This window comes from Sycon ciliatum, chromosome 1 (genome assembly GCF_964019385.1).
Source record: "Sycon ciliatum chromosome 1, ocSycCili1.1, whole genome shotgun sequence".
Classification (NCBI taxonomy): Eukaryota; Metazoa; Porifera; class Calcarea; order Leucosolenida; family Sycettidae; genus Sycon; species Sycon ciliatum.
The window spans coordinates 26,282,108-26,301,056 of NC_088643.1; the positions used below are offsets into that span (position 1 = coordinate 26,282,108).

The 18,949-nt window shown below is 47.6% G+C and overlaps 1 protein-coding gene across 1 annotated transcript in view; it reads left to right on the top strand.

Moving 5' to 3' along the window:
• Positions 1–2,431: 2,431 nt before the first annotated feature.
• LOC135820656 (unconventional myosin-Ia-like) overlaps positions 2,432–18,949 on the top strand; it is a 31,822-nt gene continuing 15,304 nt past the window's right edge. The window contains exons 1-15 of the mRNA XM_065333682.1: positions 2,432–3,242; positions 4,016–4,100; positions 4,354–4,390; positions 5,329–5,528; positions 6,488–6,534; positions 8,030–8,093; positions 10,102–10,115; positions 10,966–11,041; positions 11,646–11,752; positions 12,434–12,548; positions 13,424–13,542; positions 14,065–14,214; positions 16,997–17,101; positions 17,570–17,632; positions 17,781–17,966. Of these exons, the coding sequence (XP_065189754.1) occupies positions 2,835–3,242; positions 4,016–4,100; positions 4,354–4,390; positions 5,329–5,528; positions 6,488–6,534; positions 8,030–8,093; positions 10,102–10,115; positions 10,966–11,041; positions 11,646–11,752; positions 12,434–12,548; positions 13,424–13,542; positions 14,065–14,214; positions 16,997–17,101; positions 17,570–17,632; positions 17,781–17,966 (1,776 nt within the window). The 5' untranslated portion in view covers positions 2,432–2,834. The remainder of the gene's footprint in view (positions 3,243–4,015; positions 4,101–4,353; positions 4,391–5,328; positions 5,529–6,487; positions 6,535–8,029; positions 8,094–10,101; positions 10,116–10,965; positions 11,042–11,645; positions 11,753–12,433; positions 12,549–13,423; positions 13,543–14,064; positions 14,215–16,996; positions 17,102–17,569; positions 17,633–17,780; positions 17,967–18,949) is intronic.

Genomic DNA, 18,949 nt, shown 5'->3' on the forward strand with positions numbered 1-18,949 from the left:
AGGGGCCTGGACCAAATGGGCAGACACAATGTTCGAGGACATGACATGGCGGAAACTTTTATACGAGGGCTATGGAAGGACGATATCGTTCCAAATGAACTCTGCCTTCGCCCGACAATCTGAGACGATGGGGCAACTCTGTTGTGGACCAGAATTGCCCTTTTTGTCAGCGAACATCAACACTGAGGCACATTCTCACCGCCTGCCCTTCCTCACTCCATCAAGGAAGGTACACGTGGCGTCATGACAACGTCCTCAAACAAATCAGTAAATTCATGACAGAAGTAGTATCAGCAAAGCAAACGTCGTCAAATACCGAGCAAACTCCCACTAACCGTACATACCTTCTGTAAACCGGGTCAAAACATCCCCCGTGGCGAGTTACCTCAGCGGAAAGGTCTGAGCGATGGTTTTTTGTCGGGATCACATGATTGGCAGCTTCTTTCAGATCTGGACGAGAGGCTAGTATTCCCACACTGTATTGCACCTACCACGTGTCGTCCAGACATAGTTCTCTTCTCGCAAGAAATTGAGAAGGGTGCTTTGGCTGGAACTCACGGTGTGTAGCGAAGACCACATCCTCCAGTCCAGGGAGAAGAAGCTGACACGGTATCGCCACCTCAAACAGGAGTGTATGAAGAATGGCTGGGAAGTCGAGGCCCTCACAGCGGAGGTGGGGGCTAGAGGAGCCATTTCCAGCAGCCTGGACGGTTTGGCACGAGCATTGGGCTGTTGTAAGGAAAAACAGCGCCAATTAAGAAGAAACTGCAGAAGCGCAGCGCTAAATAATTCCAGCTACGTTATCTGGCTGAGGCGGCGTGAGAAGGCTTGGCGTGACTGGCCACTGTTTTGAAAGTCCACGAGAGGCAGTTTGTTGGCACTTGGTTGGCGGACAGCCAACCAGCGAGGATAGTTGGGTACCCTTCAAATCTTGGTTTTAACTCGCCACACCGGCTTCTAAAGGGCCGGGGGTGGGTGTTCGCCAACCAAGTCGAGCTTTCGTTCGTTTTTTTCTTTCTAGTCTACTTGCTTGTGCTGCGCCGCGCTGGAGCGAGTCTATCTGTAGATGCTTTCGCCGCATAGAGCTACTATTGCACAGAGCCACAACACCGCGCGCTGCTATTCGCTGTATGCTTTCGCTGCACCTAGCTGCTGTTTAATTAATTGCACGACGCCACAACACAACTTCACTACAACAGTTTCGTCCACAACTTCACTACAAGAGTCTCGTCCACAACTTCACTACAAGAGTCTCGTCCATATTGCACTACGCTGAGTACTGGCCTGCTCCAGCTCTGAAGAGCTTTTTAGCATTCACCGTTTTTGCTCAAACCCAGGCATTGGCCCACAGTGGCAGTCGCTTCCCTTTTTTTTTTTTCTTTTCTCCTTTTACTTTCTCCGTACCCGTCACTGCCTAAAAAACAGTCGAGACGGTTTTTTACCCACCAGTTTTTTTGGTGCGAATTACTTTCCTTCTTCTTCGGCAACTATAAGTCATAATAAAATTTAAATTAATATGAAAATGACTGTGAGAGTACAGTGTACATGTAGTAGAAACTAAGTTACTTGGATCAGTTTCTCCAGTTGCAAGAACTGGATAGCTTCTGATGGCGGAGGCTTTTGGTCGTTTTGGAATACATGTAGATGTTATAATGACGATATTGTACCGTCATCGCACCAGTCACCATGGTCACTCAGGAACCCTTGCTCTTCAGCAGTTCAGGCACATTTCCGTTCCTCATTTTGGTTTGTGGTTAGCCCCTAGGGAGCATGTCGTCTGTGCTGTCTGGTCTGGAACGTCTACAAGAACATAATACTATTATTATTATGTTCGACTTGCTCGGCCACGAATCTCAGTGCATGCAGCTACTTGTCTACGTAGTGCGCTCGCGAGATCGTCGCCCTTCACTTCAGGCTTCAGTCGCAGAAAAAAAGCCACCCTGGGACACTCCTCATCGCGGCTCACATTCACACTGCGAGAGATGTCTACCGACCGGTGTAGCCTAGGTGTACTAGCCTAGGATGTCGAACGGGCCGCAGAGCTCACGCCACTGCACTCTGTACTCAACTGTACTGACATGATTCACACTATAGATCTTCCGACCGACACCATGGACACGGCGACTAGCAATGCCCACTGCGCCATGGTCGTCTTGATGGTAGTGGTGATACTTGTAGTAGAATAAAAGATGGTGTGCCATGGATTGCAAGTAAGAAAGTATTAGTTCAACTGCTGCACGTGTCATTGTCAGTCGTCTTCAGGCATGCAGGGAGCATAGGTCTCGCACTGGAGGGAGATAGAGAATCTGGACAGGACCTTGCAGTTGCTGGACTGTCACTCAGTGTCAGAGAGCCGTAACAACATCGTTGAACGCATGTCGTTTTGTGCGGTGTCCCATCTAGAAAACGATAGTTATTCTGGCGAGCTCGCAGTCGGCGCCTAGTCCTTACACTCCGTCTTTACCATGTTTGCAGCCTGATTTCAGCTCAGCTGACCTAGCTCGACCTGGGCAACGGGATGGCAGGTAAAGAATGACAGGCACACTGCATATGGCTACAAAGCAGTACACACACTGAGTCTGTCACTGACACTAGTCATCAGTGAATAGTCACCACCCCGTTTCGCAAAGAAACTCTGCAATTCATTTTACAAGACTGCAGGTGCTCGCTCGTTGAAGTCCGTGCTTTCCCAAGCACTGTGGCCTTGTGTGGGTGGACGCTGCATTTCATCGCTGCATGCTTCTCTGCTTCAGCCTGGTTTGAGAGAGAAAGAGAGTGTGTGTCTATTTGACCGGTTATTCGGCAGGCAGCGAACGGAACACACAGGCCGTGAAATGTTTCGGAGGAAGAAGAACAAGAAGCGAGCGCGTGAGGAAGAGGAGGAAGATGACGCGGTCTTTGCAGATCTTCTCACTGTGGACGAAATGTCCAAGTCCACGCTCAAGAGAGTATCCGTCATATCTACAGGTTTTGGCCCTGCTTCACCAACAAGCGGTGGAAGCCAGGAGAAAGCGGACTTGGCCAACATTCGTCGTAATTCGCTGCGTCGAATCTCCACTTCACTGGGAGTCCAGGCTTACAAACCGTCCCTGACGTCGCTCCAGGCTCGTCCAACATCGACGTCCAGCAGCGCAGGAAAGCCAGCGGCTATCAAGATTCGCGATCTGGTCTTGTTAGATGAGATATCACAAGAAGAAGTCATGGAAGTGTTGAAAGATCGCTACATGGAGGATGCCATTTACGTAAGGCTTGCCAGCACTACCATAACTTTACTATTAGTATTAGTATTACATGACTGCGCCACATTGTGTGTATGTCATGTAACATCATTTTTGCGTTTTCAAGTACTGGCTCTGTGCAAGCATAGATGTCGTGTAGCATAGTAAGCGATACGTGTTAGGCCAAAGTAAAATGTTGATGGTGAACAGTTACTGCGACTGCATGCTAATCTTTGGAGTGTATTTTCATTGGGTAGGCCAGTAAGTTAGTTGCGCAATTGGGATATCAAGTCGGATGCCTGCACCTAAGCCTACAGAGAGCGGCCCTCTAATCTCTAAGGTCATAGAGATTATGCAATTACATCATCAGTTGAGGTGTTTGGGCAAAGTCGTGGCACTAGCACTAGCGACTCACACTGCATGCACTCAGTAATACAGCGCCCATGAGCGAATGAGCTGACTCGCGCTGTATACTTAGCATCCATGAGCGAATTTGCTGAAAAATCACTCACATAACCTCTAACCTCTATACGTACTTTTGTTTCTCTTTTTTTCTTCCCTCTTCGCTACCTTGTTATTGGGAAGAAAGTTCCCGATTGGATTGGCGAAATAAGTAAAATTAATAATCCAAAAAAAAATCAACCAGTCGCTGGGTTCCACTCAGGACCTTCTCAAGTACTTTGTTAAGTCAAACATACCAAAGGTCAAATCTACCCGTATAGGATGACAATGGCGATCTACTCTTCCAGTCTTGAAAACCTTCTTCGTCTCTTTCTCCGTTCCTTCTTTGTCAACAGACATACATCGGCAGTGTAGTCATCTCTGTCAACCCGTACAAGCAGCTGCGCATCTATGACAGCGCCACCATCAACAAGTACCGCGGTAAGAGAGGTGTAGTCAAACAGTCAAACAGCTGTGCATGTACTAGAGAATGGGATAATACACAGTGTTTCTAGTTGGTTGCAGTTGGTCACAATAACTTTGGTATTAGTATGTCGTGACCGGCAATCATGGACCGACCCGGTCATGCATGTGAATGTACTTCTCTCAACTCACCATCAACCCCTCACTGGCCTCAGTGACCCAGTGATCACATGATTCTTGTTTGCCTGATCTCCCGTGTGTTCTGTGGAAGGTGCCAAGGTGTTTGATATGAGTCTACCGCCGCACTTGTAAGTCCTACTCACTGGGAATTAATTTTAAAACACAACCAGGCGTGTCGCCTGCATGGGGCACGGGGGGGGGGGGGGGGGGGGCACATGCACACCCCCCCCCCCCCTAGAATTTCGACCTAATAATCATGAATGACATGCACCAGCCATCCTGCACATACATGTACATGTATATGCGGCCGTGCACCTCCCCCCCCCCCCCCCCCCCCCTCTAAAAGGGGACCAGCAACGCCCCTGACAACAGATCATCAAGTACAGTAACTGTTGTGTCGAGTGAACATTTGGACCAGTGTACATGTGTCGTTCAGCACCACAAACTGGTTTCACTCATCTCTTCCCAGGCTTGAGGTCGAGTGGTAATCGTCACTGCATGTGTATATCGATCTAGATTGCACTTGTCACAACTGTTCAATGTCATACCGTACTGAGATCAGTGTTGTCAACCTAGGCAATACAGCATTGCAGAGAATGTACAGAGTCACGGTTGCCAGTATTGCGCTGCCTGACGGTTGGTTTTGGCCATAAAACTCCAAGTTGCAGCCCTAGCCTTGTTAACCCTAGTGTATGTTGGTATGTTTGACTATTCTTTCTACTGAAGCTCTTCCCGGCCTAGGACATTGAAACACTGTCTCAGGACCTAGATACTCTGCTGTGTTGCGGTAGAGAATGTACAAGGTAGTTCCTAGCCAAGTTACTCGTATGAATGTGTTACAGGGACTGGACATCACTTGAGTGAGCCCACTCGTTTCCCAGTTTTAGCCCAGGGCCAGGCATAGTTGCCTAGTATAGTACATACTATACTGTATATGTCTATTAGATGCCTGCCACTCAATATTCATAGCATGCCCCTTACCATCACAGTGATGCACGGAAGGTGCACGTCTCTAGAATCCGTTTCCTTTCTGAATGTCAACCGCCCACCATTCTCTTCACTTCAGATTTGCCGTGAGCGACTCTGCTTACAGCGACATGTGCTTTCGCATTCGCTCGCAAGTGGTCGTGATCAGCGGCGAGAGTGGTGCGGGCAAGACAGAGGCAAGCAAGCAGATCATGCAGTACATCGCGGCCGTCAGCGGGGGCGGCAAGGAGGGCGATGCCATCAAGACAAAGCTGCTGAAAACGAATCCTGTGCTCGAAGGTGAAATCCTTTTGCCTGTTTTAGTGCTCTCTATGTGTCTGTTTTAAACTCTTTAGCTATACCAGCATGCTGTGGATGCAGAGGGTAGTCTGCATAGCCGGGGACAGTAACTAGGATGATCTAGTAATGACTTTGCATATAACACACATGCATGTAGTGTATAACACTTGTACATTGTTTCTCCCCGCCCGGATCAGAATCTACTGTAACGTCCCGGCATTGCCATCAGAATGTACTGTAACGTCCCGGCATTGCCATCAGAATGTACTGTAATGTCCCGGCATTGCCATCAGAATGTACTGTAATGTCCCGGCATTGCCATCAGAATGTACTGTAACGTCCCGGCATTGCCATCAGAATGTACTGTAATGTCCCGGCATTGCCATCAGAATGTACTGTAACGTCCCGGCATTGCCATCAGAATGTACTGTAACGTCCCGGCATTGCCATCAGAATGTACTGTAACGTCCCGGCATTGCCATCAGAATGTACTGTAACGTCCCGGCATTGCCATCAGAATGTACTGTAACGTCCCGGCATTGCCATCAGAATGTACTGTAACGTCCCGGCATTGCCATCAGAATGTACTGTAACGTCCCATTGGCATAATATATAGTGAGGGTCTGACTCTCTTGATATGTAGTTTCATCACTCACTTTCTCTTGTGAGAAACAAGGTATCATGTGCATCGGTCTCTGTGTCAAGTAGTCTCTGTCTAGCATAATAAATTGTCTGCTTAAAAGTTACTTGTACAACCACCTATCTGCACAGTTGATGTTGGTGAAGAAAAAAAGTTTTTACTGTACTAATTTTACAAAATTGATAAAACAATGCATTGCCATCCCAAGCCGTGTGTGTGTGTGTGTGTGTGTGTGTGTGTGTGTGTGTGTATGTGTACACGCACGCATGCGTGCGTGTGCGTGTGTGTGCATATGTTTGTATCATTCTTGTTTGGACAGCTTTCGGAAATGCCAAAACCATCCGGAATGACAACTCCAGTCGCTTTGTAAGTTAAACTGTGCGTGTGCTGAGGAAAAGCACCTACACAGGCAATGAGGAGAGATAGATTTTGGAGGAATACCCAGTTTCACTGTACATGCATACACACGAGCACATGTATCGGATTCTGTAAATATACAAAATTTCGGCGCTGCAAAATTTCGGCACTTCACGATTTTTGACATTTCGGCGGCGATTTATTTTCGGCGTGGGGTAGAGGGCATGCCGGATTGGTATAGTGCGACAGATGCTGTGAAAAATTTCATCGGCGTTTTAATTTAGGTGTTTTGGGTCGGTGCCGAATATAGCCGAAATTAAATAGCTGCCGAAAATTTGTATATTTTTAAATGATTTTTGCGCACGCGCAAAAATTTGTTAAAACACAGAAGGCGCATGCTCTGTTCCCAACAAACTCTCACACGCTCATTGTTCTCCGAAGTCCACTGTTCCTGACTTCAGTTCTTGCTTTGTCCGCATTGGCAGTGGATTTCTTTCTCGAGTGAAATTTTCACCACACACACTTGCCACGATGCTGGCCCTCTGGACATGATTTAAAAGTTCTTGCGCCTCCTGACAGGCTTTCCAGGCCGGAAAAACTCAAAATTCCGGCATAGTGCCACGGTGTGCGAGCCACCCAGGAGCCAAAAAATGCATTTACAATTTTTTCACATTTTCTTGCCCATTCTGTCCGTGCGCGGGATCCAAACCTAAAACAAGTCCAGAAGCAGCCATGGGTGGTGGGATAGGGCCCCTCAACGTGGCCCTGGAATCTGTCAGAACGGCACGAGTGGGCGTTCTCTCACAGACTCCCACAGATTGAAGTCAATTTTTGATTTTTTTAGGTTTAGCACGTGCTACGAGGTCGTACCTTTGATGCAACATCCAGTGCTGGGACGTCCACAGCAAGCCATTTCCACAGCGTTGCACACCAAATCCAGGATACCCTCAAAAATCGGCAAAGACTACTACTCACGTTCCACTACTGCCTAGTACTGAATCCTACCTGACTTCTTGACACGACTCAAACTTGCCAAAGTCACTAAATCAACGTCAACTACAATAATCAAGCCACATATCTGCAACGTCAAGAGGGTGCTGGCAAAAGTCCCGCCGTGCAGCCCAATACATGGCTAAAAAACGTGATTTTTTGGACTTGAGCAACATTCTGCACACTTTCGCGTGTTTCCATGATACGACAAGTTGCGCACGGTCTGCTCAGATTCAAATACAGTGCTGCCAAAAAATGATGGCGTGCAACAAAAAATCTTTCCTTGCAAGGGCACATTTTCGGCCATAACTCTTGAACGGCTGGTCAGATCGAGACAAATTTTTCAGAGATTTTGCAGCTATTCATGCTCTTTCAACTGATGTAGCACTCGACATGAATCCACAAATTCGATTTTTCAGGGATTTTACGACCAGTCTGCCCCCTTAAAAAGCCTCTTATGTCTTCAGGTTTGAACTGGCTTTGTCTTTTTGGGTGAATGCGTTTCTTTTTGCAGGGAAAGTTCATGAACATCAACTTTGATTATCACGGGCATCCAGTCGGTGGCACCATTACCACATGTGAGGCAGCTGGAAATGTGTGTTGGTTTTCCTTGTAAAAGCCGTAGTGTACTGGTATCAAAGAGTCTTCCATTGGAACTTGTCCTCAATGCTATCATTCAATAGGCTTCGCACGTAGTTGTCTCGGCAGGTAACCATGGCAACGGTGGAATGGCAGTTCCCACGTGGCTGAGGGATCGGAGGCTGGGATACATGGCGTCATTGTCCTTGAGGAGGAAGCTTATGTAAAATATTGAATGGCACTTCATGCCTCGGTGTCTTGTCCTCGAGAAGGATAAAATATTGAGCATGCCAGCAATACTGGCCGATGCTTAACAGCTGCTTTTCATTCTTCAGATATAACTACACCGGCTTCACATTAAGGTCATAATTATGACCACCATCAGGAATGAAGTGGACATGGGAAAGGAGAGGTTATTGGTTGGGGGGGGGCTTTGTGTCAATGGGGTTCACAGTAGGAATTAAGATGACGAACAAACTTAACAGGGCAGGATAGGAAGTTAACAGGGCAGGATAGGAAGTTAACAGGGCAGGATAGGAAGTTAACAGGGCAGGATAGGAAGTTAACAGGGCAGGATAGGAAGTTAACAGGGCAGGATAGGAAGTTAACAGGGCAGGATAGGAAGTTAACAGCAGGGCCGGCGGAACCGGTCAGGCTGGTCCGGCCATGGCCGGACCACTTTCCCAGCTGGATGGTCCATGTGATTCGTGCAAAACCGGTGTAAAAAATCCAGAGGTACATGACTCGACTGTATTTGCCGACGTGTGATGTGCTTGAAAGTAGCTCAGGACTCCTTGACCGGCACTGTATGGCTGATATGGATAAAAAAAGTTGTGTTTGTGTTCATTTACTATAATTTTCTGCATTTTCTGGAGCCTTTGGGCATGTTCGATTGGTAAGGATCGGGATCCAGATCTCAGATCCGTCGGATCCTGCAGAGTCAACTGGACACTTTTTTTGGGCCTCGACTGTTGCCATGTTGACGAAAGTAATAAAAAGTCGTACTCACCGCGCCAGTTGCACAAAAAGTCAGCAAGGTCTATCTCGATCCACGTGTGCGTACCACAATGTGTACAAAAACGATTTTTACCCGCCATACGCACAAAGGTCACATTTGGATTCGTTGGATCCGGTCAACCCTGCTCCGCGAGGTGGGTTGACCGGATCCAAATCCGAAGGATCCGGATCCAGATTCGACCAATCGAAAGGGTGCGAATCCAGTGGATCCAGTGGATCGGGATCCCGATCCTACCAATGGAACATGCCCCTAGAGATGCCCAAATTCGCTCTATTTCACGTAAATTTTAAATATTTCTTCCAGGGGAGCTCCCCTGGACCCCCCTCAAAGGTTCGCCGGACCACTCCCAAACTCCTTCCTCCGGCCCTGAACAGGGCAGGATAGGAAGTTAACAGGGCAGAATAGGAAGTTACCAGGGCAGGATAGGAAGTTAACAGGGCAGGATAGGAAGTTAACAGGGCAGGATAGGAAGTTAACAGGGCAGGATAGGAAGTTAACAGGGCAGGGTAGGAAGTTAACAGGGCAGGATAGGAAGTTAACAGGGCAGGATAGGAAGTTAACAGGGCAGGATAGGACTACTAGGAAATATGCAACAAAAATTAATTCAGCGCTAGGATTAGCTAGGATGGCAGCAATGTCGCAGGACAAGCCCTGGATGAGCGTATTTATGTCCACAGCGCAAATACCCATTGCCAATGTGAGTCTCAGCCTTCACGAATGATAAACAGGAATGAAAGAATGTCTATGGTTTTTTTCATATTATGGAATGATCTGAATTGCAGGCGTGTGAAATCAATATTGCACATGATGTTCTGAGCATTTATTTCCTGCTACGTCTAAACTTTCTCCAACGGTAGTGTTGTGTGATGCCAATGGTCCACACATGCAATACCTGTTCTCTTTTGCTGTACATGTATATGCACGACATGTTGGGTTGTCCTATCCACTCTCGCCTTGACTGTGATCGTGGCCATGATTGGACATACCAGACCTACTGGAAAAGGTGAGAAATCTGAAATCTGAGGAGAAGACGAGTTGTGAACCTGTAACCAGTGAAGCATGGGTGCAGGGCACTTGATCAGAAGAAGTCTGCTTAGTACACACACTAATCACTGACCAGGCGCTTGCCCCGTATGGGTTCCTGGGTGCCCGGAACCCCCTTTTCTCGCTCAAAATGCAGGATTTTGCTTCATTTTTTGAAAAATTTCCCGGGGAGGCCCCCCGCAACCCCCCCCCCTTGAAGGGCACCGGCGCACGCGCCTGCTGACTACGTTAGTAGTAACAGACAATGTACTAACTTGTTAACTTGTTAGACCTACGCCGCCTCCCAGTCCCAGGCTGGCTGTGCATGTACAATACCTGTACTGAACGAGAGATTCTAAACATCTCAGGGAATAGCAAAGGAACAGCTATCCCCTGCTCCAGCAAGCATAACATGATTTCACTTTGTAACTTGCATGACTAGAAGACGTGTATGCTGCGTTGCGTCCCCAGTGTATACTTTGTATCTATCCATGGTTACAACACAGTGCTGCAATGCCGCCGCACGTTGGTATCTTGTTCATCAGCTAGTGATAGGCCCTGCCAGGCCTGCGCCAGTCACTACAGCGTGTAGCAGGGTACCTGGGCTGTGTATTACCACACACACAGCGTACATCTACCCACCACACACGTCAGCATAGGTATTCAGCGTACATCTACCCACCACACACGTCAGCATGGGTATTCAGAATTAAGACTACCTCTAACGGCCACACGTACATGTACATGTACATGCATATACTCAATGTGTTCATCTTTGATTTGCTGATTGGATTGGGCGGTCCTACTATCGTGTGTGTTGGCTCGGGCAGGCTAGAGTCACCAGGCAAGCAGAAGGCGAGCGCAATTTCCACATCTTCTACCAACTGTGTGCGTCTGGCCAGCTCAGTGAGTGTTGATTGTATGTTGGTTGCATCCTTCTGGTATACTTGGTCACGGGGGTGATGCCCCTACTCCCCCCCCCCCCCCCCGGCTACATTGATGATAGCGCTTGCATGACGTCCTCCCGGTAGGACCGGGGATCTATGCAAGCTATCATTATGGCTCCTGGTCCTCAATATTGCAGCATCTCCCCATGTTGCTGTTGCTATTTTTTCCTGTTGTGCTTGCTGTTGCTGTCACTGCTACTGTTTCTGTACCTGCTGCTGAGGTCATGGGTTTCCGCAGTGGTTCAGGTTGTCACGTTGTTTTTTGCAACAGCACCTCAATCTTTGTTAGACCTACAGTAACTCATTCTATACAGGGGTGTTGGAATACAGGACAGGGGTGTTGGAATACAGGACAGGGGTGTTGGAATACAGGAACCTGGTTGCTACTAGTGTATTCATGCACACGTTGAGCGCAGGCATGCTGTTGTCCCGCTCACATAAGGAATAAATATGGTGGGCATGGCATTTAAACACAGAGCTCAGTATCTCATGAGCGCAGCCGGTGTATATGTTGTTCATGTCCTCCTTTTCCTCTCACTACCACCATTTCTAAATGTACACAGAGCAGTTTGGCATTTCTGAAGATCCAAAGCGATACGCCTACCTGAATCAAGGGCATGCTGAGCAAGTCAAGGGTATAAACAACAAAGCAGAGTGGACTGAAGTGATGGTAGGTTAGCCAAGTCTGACCTGGTGGTTTGCCTAAGAAAGGTTCTCAGATGGGAATTAGCTCATCGCATGGATATTTTTTTGTATGGGGTGGGAACCAGTGCCACTAGTTTGCATGGAATGGAAAACACTGCTTGTTTCTATTTAGAAAGTTACATTACAAAATCACGGCTATGCAGTGGTGACCCATGCAAACTGAGCTGATTTGTATTGAGATGTGAGTGGTAACCCAGTGCGTGTGTCACTGCTCTACCACTCCGTGCAAAGCATCTCAAATGGTGATGTCATCACATAACCTTTGCTGGAGACTGAAAAGGCATCCATTGGCCTTCTACTCAATCTCCCTCTGCTTCTAGCGCCTTCAATCATATTCTGCTAGTGATCTAGTGTGTATATGTGTGCGTTTTTTGTTCATGCACATGTTTGTGTGTGTGTGTGTGTGTGTGTGTGTGTGTGTGTGTTTGTGTGTGTGTGTGTGTGTGTGTACATGGTGTACATGACGTGTGTGTGTGTGTGTATATGTGTGTGTGTGTGTGTGTGTGTGTGTGTGTGTGTGTGTGTGTGTGTGTGTGTGTGTGTGTGTGTGTGTGTGTGTGTGTGTGTGTGTGTGTGTGTGTGTGTGTGTGTGTGTGTGTGTGTGTGTGTGTGTGTCAAAACATCCGCTTCTCTCTTGCCCGATCAGAACTGCCTCACTTTCCTTGGCTTTGGCAAGGAGCATGTCAGTGAGATTGTGAAGGTACTCGGCGGGGTTCTGCTGCTGGGCCAGCTTGAGACGGACACTATGAAGGGGAGCTTTGGTAAGCCAGCATTGCCACAAGAGAATGAAGTTGAAGACACCACTGCAGCTGTACTTATGGTTGATAAATATGGTGGGAAAGACACACCTGGCAATATGGCGCCATATTGCCAGGTGTGTCTTTACCACCATATTTATTTGCCACAAGAGAGTTCAATAAAATAGTTCTGAAGTTTGCTAGCTGATGATTGCATTCTTTTAAAATGAAACTGAGCATCACAGTGTACGTGTATCTACAGCATACTCTGTAGTCTGTTGTTGTGGCAGATATGGGGTTGTGCACTCTTGGGGTTGTGCACTCTTGGGGTTGCGCATTCTTGGGGTTGCGCACTCTTGGGGTTGTGCATTCTTGGGGTTGTGCATTCTTGGGGTTGCGCACTCTTGGGGTTGTGCACTCTTGGGGTTGTGCATTCTTGGGGTTGTGCACTCTTGGGGTTGTGCATTCTTGGGGTTGTGCATTCTTGGGGTTGTGCATTCTTGGGGTTGTGCACTCTTGGGGTTGTGCACTCTTGGGGTTGTGCATTCTTGGGGTTGTGCATTCTTGGGGTTGCGCACTCTTGGGGTTGTGCATTCTTGGGGTTGTGCACTCTTGGGGTTGTGCATTCTTGGGGTTGTGCACTCTTGGGGTTGTGGACTCTTGGGGTTGTGGACTCTTGGGGTTGTGCACTCTTGGGGTTGTGGACTCTTGGGGTTGTGGACTCTTGGGGTTGTGCATTCTTGGGGTTGTGCACTCTTGGGGTTGTGCACTCTTGAGAGTATCCACATGGGGTTAGGATTGAGTCACGTGCGCTTCAGTTCAATCCTACGATTCGTTCAATGTACTCATGCTGGCTGTGCCTGGGCTGTGCATGTGCATGTGCCTGCCTGGCTATGCAGACTTGAAGAGTGCCGCCAAGCTGTTGAGCATGAGCAGCGAGGCCCTGCTGGCAGCCATCACTAACAACACCATAGTAGCACAGGGACAGATGGTGACGTCGCCACTGGATCAAGAACAGGTAGGAGGTGCTGATCTCAGCAGTACATGTATCATGCTGCTGGTGTGTGAGATGTCGTGTCAATGTACACAGATGGGAGGGTGTTGGTCTGGTGAAGAGACGTGCTTTCCTCAGTACCCTTTGTTACCATGCCAGTGTGCAATTGATGGCTTTGTCTACTGCCCACGTACCCACAAAGAACATTCTGCTATGGTGTGGAAGTTGCTAGTCTACGTATTCCGCCTACATTCAGCAGAGTGTCATAGCATTTCCCCAGGCTGCTGGCTTGGCACTGTCCTTGCTGGCATGAAATCAGTGCCATGTGATGTGCATTATCCAGGTGGTCAGCTTACATGAAGTCGTGTCCAGTGGAGGGCTATGTGGAGGGCTATGTTGATGTGTTCCGAGTTCAAGTTGTGTGCAGATGACCGTGACCATCATTAGTATTCATAATACATGACGAATTCCTTCAGGGTTCGTGCACAGTCCAGGTATGTACCACACATGCTGCTCATCATGTTATTGGTTCTCTTTACCATGCAGTCATCGTATGCACGGCACACCTTGGCCAAAGCGTTGTATGAGCGCCTGTTCCGGTGGCTAGCAGAGAAGATGAATGAGAACATTCAGACCGATCTCGACGATACGCTCTGCATTGGTGTGCTGGATATCTACGGCTTTGAGATATTCAATGTGAGTTTTAAGTATCAATGGTACATGTAGCTAAGTATCAATATACTTTCACTGTCAACTACTGTAAAAGCAGAAATTTTCGGTGGTGTAATATTTTCGGTATTCTCCAAAATCGGCGGTTCGGTGGAGGGAAATTTTCGGTAAAACCCGTTTTCCAGGTAAGTGCACTAATACTACATGTGAGCCAGAGCACGCTAAAATATGACCACAGACCAAAAATTCGATTTTCAGTTTTTGTTCAAAAATGATCTAACACACCTAATGTTCACTGTTTGGAAGTTTTGGATTGATCGGACATGTCTAAGTGTTGCTACAATGGTATTATATGCAGCACTGTTGAAATGGTGAAATTCTATGTACAGCAATGGGATTGTCATTTTTGCACACCCCTTGGTTCATCCTTTCCGGGTCAGTTCCTCTGTCCAGGGTCTTATAGCATGAGCTGACAGGTACTTAGCCACATCCAAATAATTAATTGTCTATGCAGCTGAGCTGGGTGTCCGAAATACCTCCTGTTTGGAGCACCACTGGAGAACCGCCAGCGAAAACACGGTCAACATCTGTAGATGGCCGAAGAAGTCGGCACCCCATGTCCCCTCCATCACACTCCACCTGTACTTTCAGATATACAGTATACACTGCTGCACACAGTCTTCCTCAACATACTAGACGTCGCACTCATATTCCCCACACCGAAGCCCATCTGCACACGGTTTTCTCCACTCGCCAGAGAGTACTGCTTTCGCTGCATACTGCTCGTGCTAGCGATGTTCTGCATAAGGGTACTCAAATTATCGACTTGAGGAAGTTGAGGGAGCAGCAGAGTCCATTGATTGTTTTTGCACTTGCAACCAATACTGGCATTGTCCCGGATATGTGCAGCGATGTCCATTCTGGCCAAATCATCGGCCGACTCACCTTCCAAGTCAGTGTCGATGCCAATCGCTTGCCAGGTTGTCATCAGAGTAGAATTCCTCGTCACTGCAGATCGTGGGACTACCAGCATCAATTCTTTTTACGCTCGATGAAAGTGTCGCCCTCAAATGACTTGTCGCTGTAGCCATCATCGTCTTCCTTCTGTTTCCGACCCGAATCCTCATAATATTTTATCCTGCGCATGGAGTGCGATGATGTCGTCTTCTTCCGCTCCGCAGTACATTACTACTACTAGGCTCTTCTGTCGATACATCGATGACGATCAGTTTTAGGCGACTCAGCGCAACATGGAATACAAACTCAAACAAAATAGACTTACTTGCAACAAAGAATTGCATCCGGAACAGTCCAGTCAATCGAGGAGAACAACAGCGACTCGCGTTGCACTGCACTTCGTATTTTTTGCCGCGGAATTCAAATCGCGATTATCTCGGCTTTTTCAAAAAAAAGCTGTGGTCATGTTTTAGCGCGCTCAGGCTCATGTATACAGTACCGGTTGTAGGTGCGTTTTATTTCCGGTAAAAATTGTCGGCACCGAAGTTACCGAAATAAAACACCACCGAAAATTTCTGCTTTTACAGTACATGCTGCATGGTTTTGTATTTGTGTGTGCGCACATGTGTGCGTTGGTGCATGCGCGGGTGCTGGTGTACAGCACTGAAATGTCCCTGTCCGATTGGAAAGTTTGAGCAGGCAATAGAAGAAGTGATAGATGGGGGGGGGGGGGGAGGTGAAAGACGAACTCGTGGTGATTTGAGAGAGGAAGTTTTGACAGACTAGGTCATTACAGTCATGCTGTATTGGTTTTAAGACAAAATCGAACAGTACAATAATATTTTCCGGGGGTGGGGGGGGGGGGTGGTAGCCGCACTAGGGTCTAAGCCGCACCCCCCCCCCCCCCTCCCCATTCAGGTCCAAAATTTATATTTTGTCGACATTTGGTGCTATAAGCCGCACGTCAGACTTTGAATTTTTCGGCAACCTAACTAGGTATTGGTACATACGACCTAACTAGGTATTGGTACATACGACCTAACTAGGTATTGGTACATACGACCTAACTAGGTATTGGTACATACGACCTAACTAGGTATTGGTACATACGACCTAACTAGGTATTGGTACATACGAGACGACGCTAGCAATGATTAGCACTGTAGTACAATGATGGATTGCAGTACATGAAAAGTAACTGAATGACACATCTTTTTCATGGAACACCTCATCAAAATCAAATTCGTTACTTGTAGTACTCCCTCATTGATTTGTTTCTGTCTTCTCTTTGTGCTTTGTTCATGATTGTATTTTCCTCTTCCTCATTTTCTTATCATTATCACTATCTTCATCATTTTGCGAGAACTGTGACAATACGCCCAGTGAGAAGGCAGATTTTGCCTGTGCTTCTGGTGAAGTAAAATAAAGCTACAGAAACAATGACACCATAAATGCCGTGTCTGTAGCCCTGGTCAATTCACATCCAGCATTCGGAGCCTAGGCCGCAGGGGCAATTTTTGAGGTTTTCCACGCGTCTCAAAGCGCGGCTAACACCCTGGAAAATACAGTAGTGTATGTAAGTATGTGTGTGTATGTGTGTGTATGTGTGTGTGTGTGTGTGTATGTGTGTGTGTGTGTGTGTGTGTATGTGTGTGTGTGTGTGTATGTGTGTGTATGTGTGTGTATGTGTGTGTATGTGTGTGTATGTGTGTGTATGTGTGTGTATGTGTGTATGTGTGTATGTGTGTATGTGTGTATGTGTATGTGTGTGTGTACATCTATGCATTGTTATCACGTCTGTACGGCCTTGTGTGTCTGCTCATCTATGCCTGCATATGCCTGCGTGTGACAGGAGAACAGCTTTGAACAGTTCTGCATCAACTACTGCAATGAGAAGCTACAGCAGTTGTTCATCGACGTCACACTGAAAACTGAGCAAGCAGAGTATGAAGCCGAGGTGAGCCGCGTGCGCACATGTGATGAACTTGACAGACATGGAGACTAGTGCGAATGATCAGAGCAACCGGTATACTGACTAAGTCACATCCGAGGCTGATAGAATTGTGTGTTGATAGTGCATTCGATTGGGGGGGGGGGGGTGTTGGAGCAGGGCGCCTGGTTTCCAGCACCTTCGCTTACATAAGGCTAAATGGTCTTGTTACGGCAATCACATTCTTCCCTACTCATAAAAGTATAAATTCATGTAGTACCATTCTTTCTCATACCAGCCATAACTAGTGCAGGGCTGGCTGGCTGGCTGCAGACAGCCATACTGCACGACTGGTGGTGTCCTATGCCAGTACAGTAGTACTGTGTACCGGGATGACTGTCACGACGGTAAGCTATTCGGCCAAGCCCACTCGCTAACCATGGTGCACTATGGCATTAAAATGCTTCTGCTTGCTGCTTCATGTGTTCTGTTTAGGGCATCGACTGGGTGTCCATTCCGTACTTTGACAACAAAGCAATCTGTGACCTGATCGACAAGGTAACTAGCACTAGCTACCCAAGCTATGCTGAACAACCACATACACAGTTACAGCTTATGTGTTTGTGTTATGTAAAGGAGATAGATTACTGCACTGGCAAATTGGGGCTATCAGCATAGCATATGATCTGTGTATTTGTCTTCATAGCGACCGAATGGCGTGCTTGCCATGTTGGATGAAGAATGCCTCCGTCCTGGTGACCGATCAGACCAGATCTTCTTGTTGAAGCTGGACGACACTTTCCACAAGAACGACTTCTACAGCAGCAGGATGGCATCAGGTCAGAAGTCGATTGCCGATGATTCATTTGTCATCACTCACTATGCAGGAGAGGTACGTGTAACGGTGTTGGTGCACTGGTGTTACTCTTCTGCTGTTACTCTTCTGGTGTTACTCTTCTGGTGTTTTGCTTTTTCACTCGTTCCCGTCTGTCATACACAATTTGCATCATTTTAAAAGTGATGCTGTTGTCAGCCTACTTTGTATTGTACTTTCTATAGAGCTTCCAGTAGACTGGAACTATTCATGTGCTGTATACATCAGTGCTATTTTCACTATTGTTATTGTCAGATGCAGTTACATGTCTGGCAGCCATTCACAATTTGACTGCTTCTATCCAGGACACCCGAAAATGGGTTGTATAAAGTCTTTAAAAAAAAGAGTTATGGTTTGCCGCTTTAATATGGCCTAGACCTAGACCTAGACCTAGACCTAGACCTAGACCTAGACCTAGACCTAGGCCTAGGCCTAGGCCTAGGCCTAGACCTAGACCTAGACCTAGACCTAGACCTAGACCTAGACCTAGACCTAGACCTAGACCTAGGCCTAGGCCTAGGCCTAGACCTAGACCTAGACCTAGACCTAGGCCTAGGCCTAGGCCTAGGCCTAGGCCTAGGCCTAGGCCTAGGCCTAGGCCTAGACCTAGACCTAGACCTAGACCTAGGCCTAGACCTAGACCTAGGCCTAGGCCTAGACCTAGACCTAGACCTAGACCTAGACCTAGACCTAGACCTAGACCTAATGTTAGACTCTTCTGTGGCATGAGTATAGTGAGCTCTGCCTATCAATGTTCAGTGGTAGGGTGGTACCGTGGTATGGTGGTACGGTGGTAGGGTGGTACGGTGTACTTTCTACACAAATGTTGTCTGGACACGTGTGTGTGTGTGTGTGTGTGCTGTGTTGTGTGGGTGTGTGCGTGTGTGTGTATGTGTGTGTGTGTGTGTGTGTGTGTGGGTGTGTGGGTGTGTGTGTGCGTGCGTGCGTGTGTGCGTGTGTGCGTGTGTGCGTGTGTGTGTGTGTGTGTGTGTGTGTGTGTG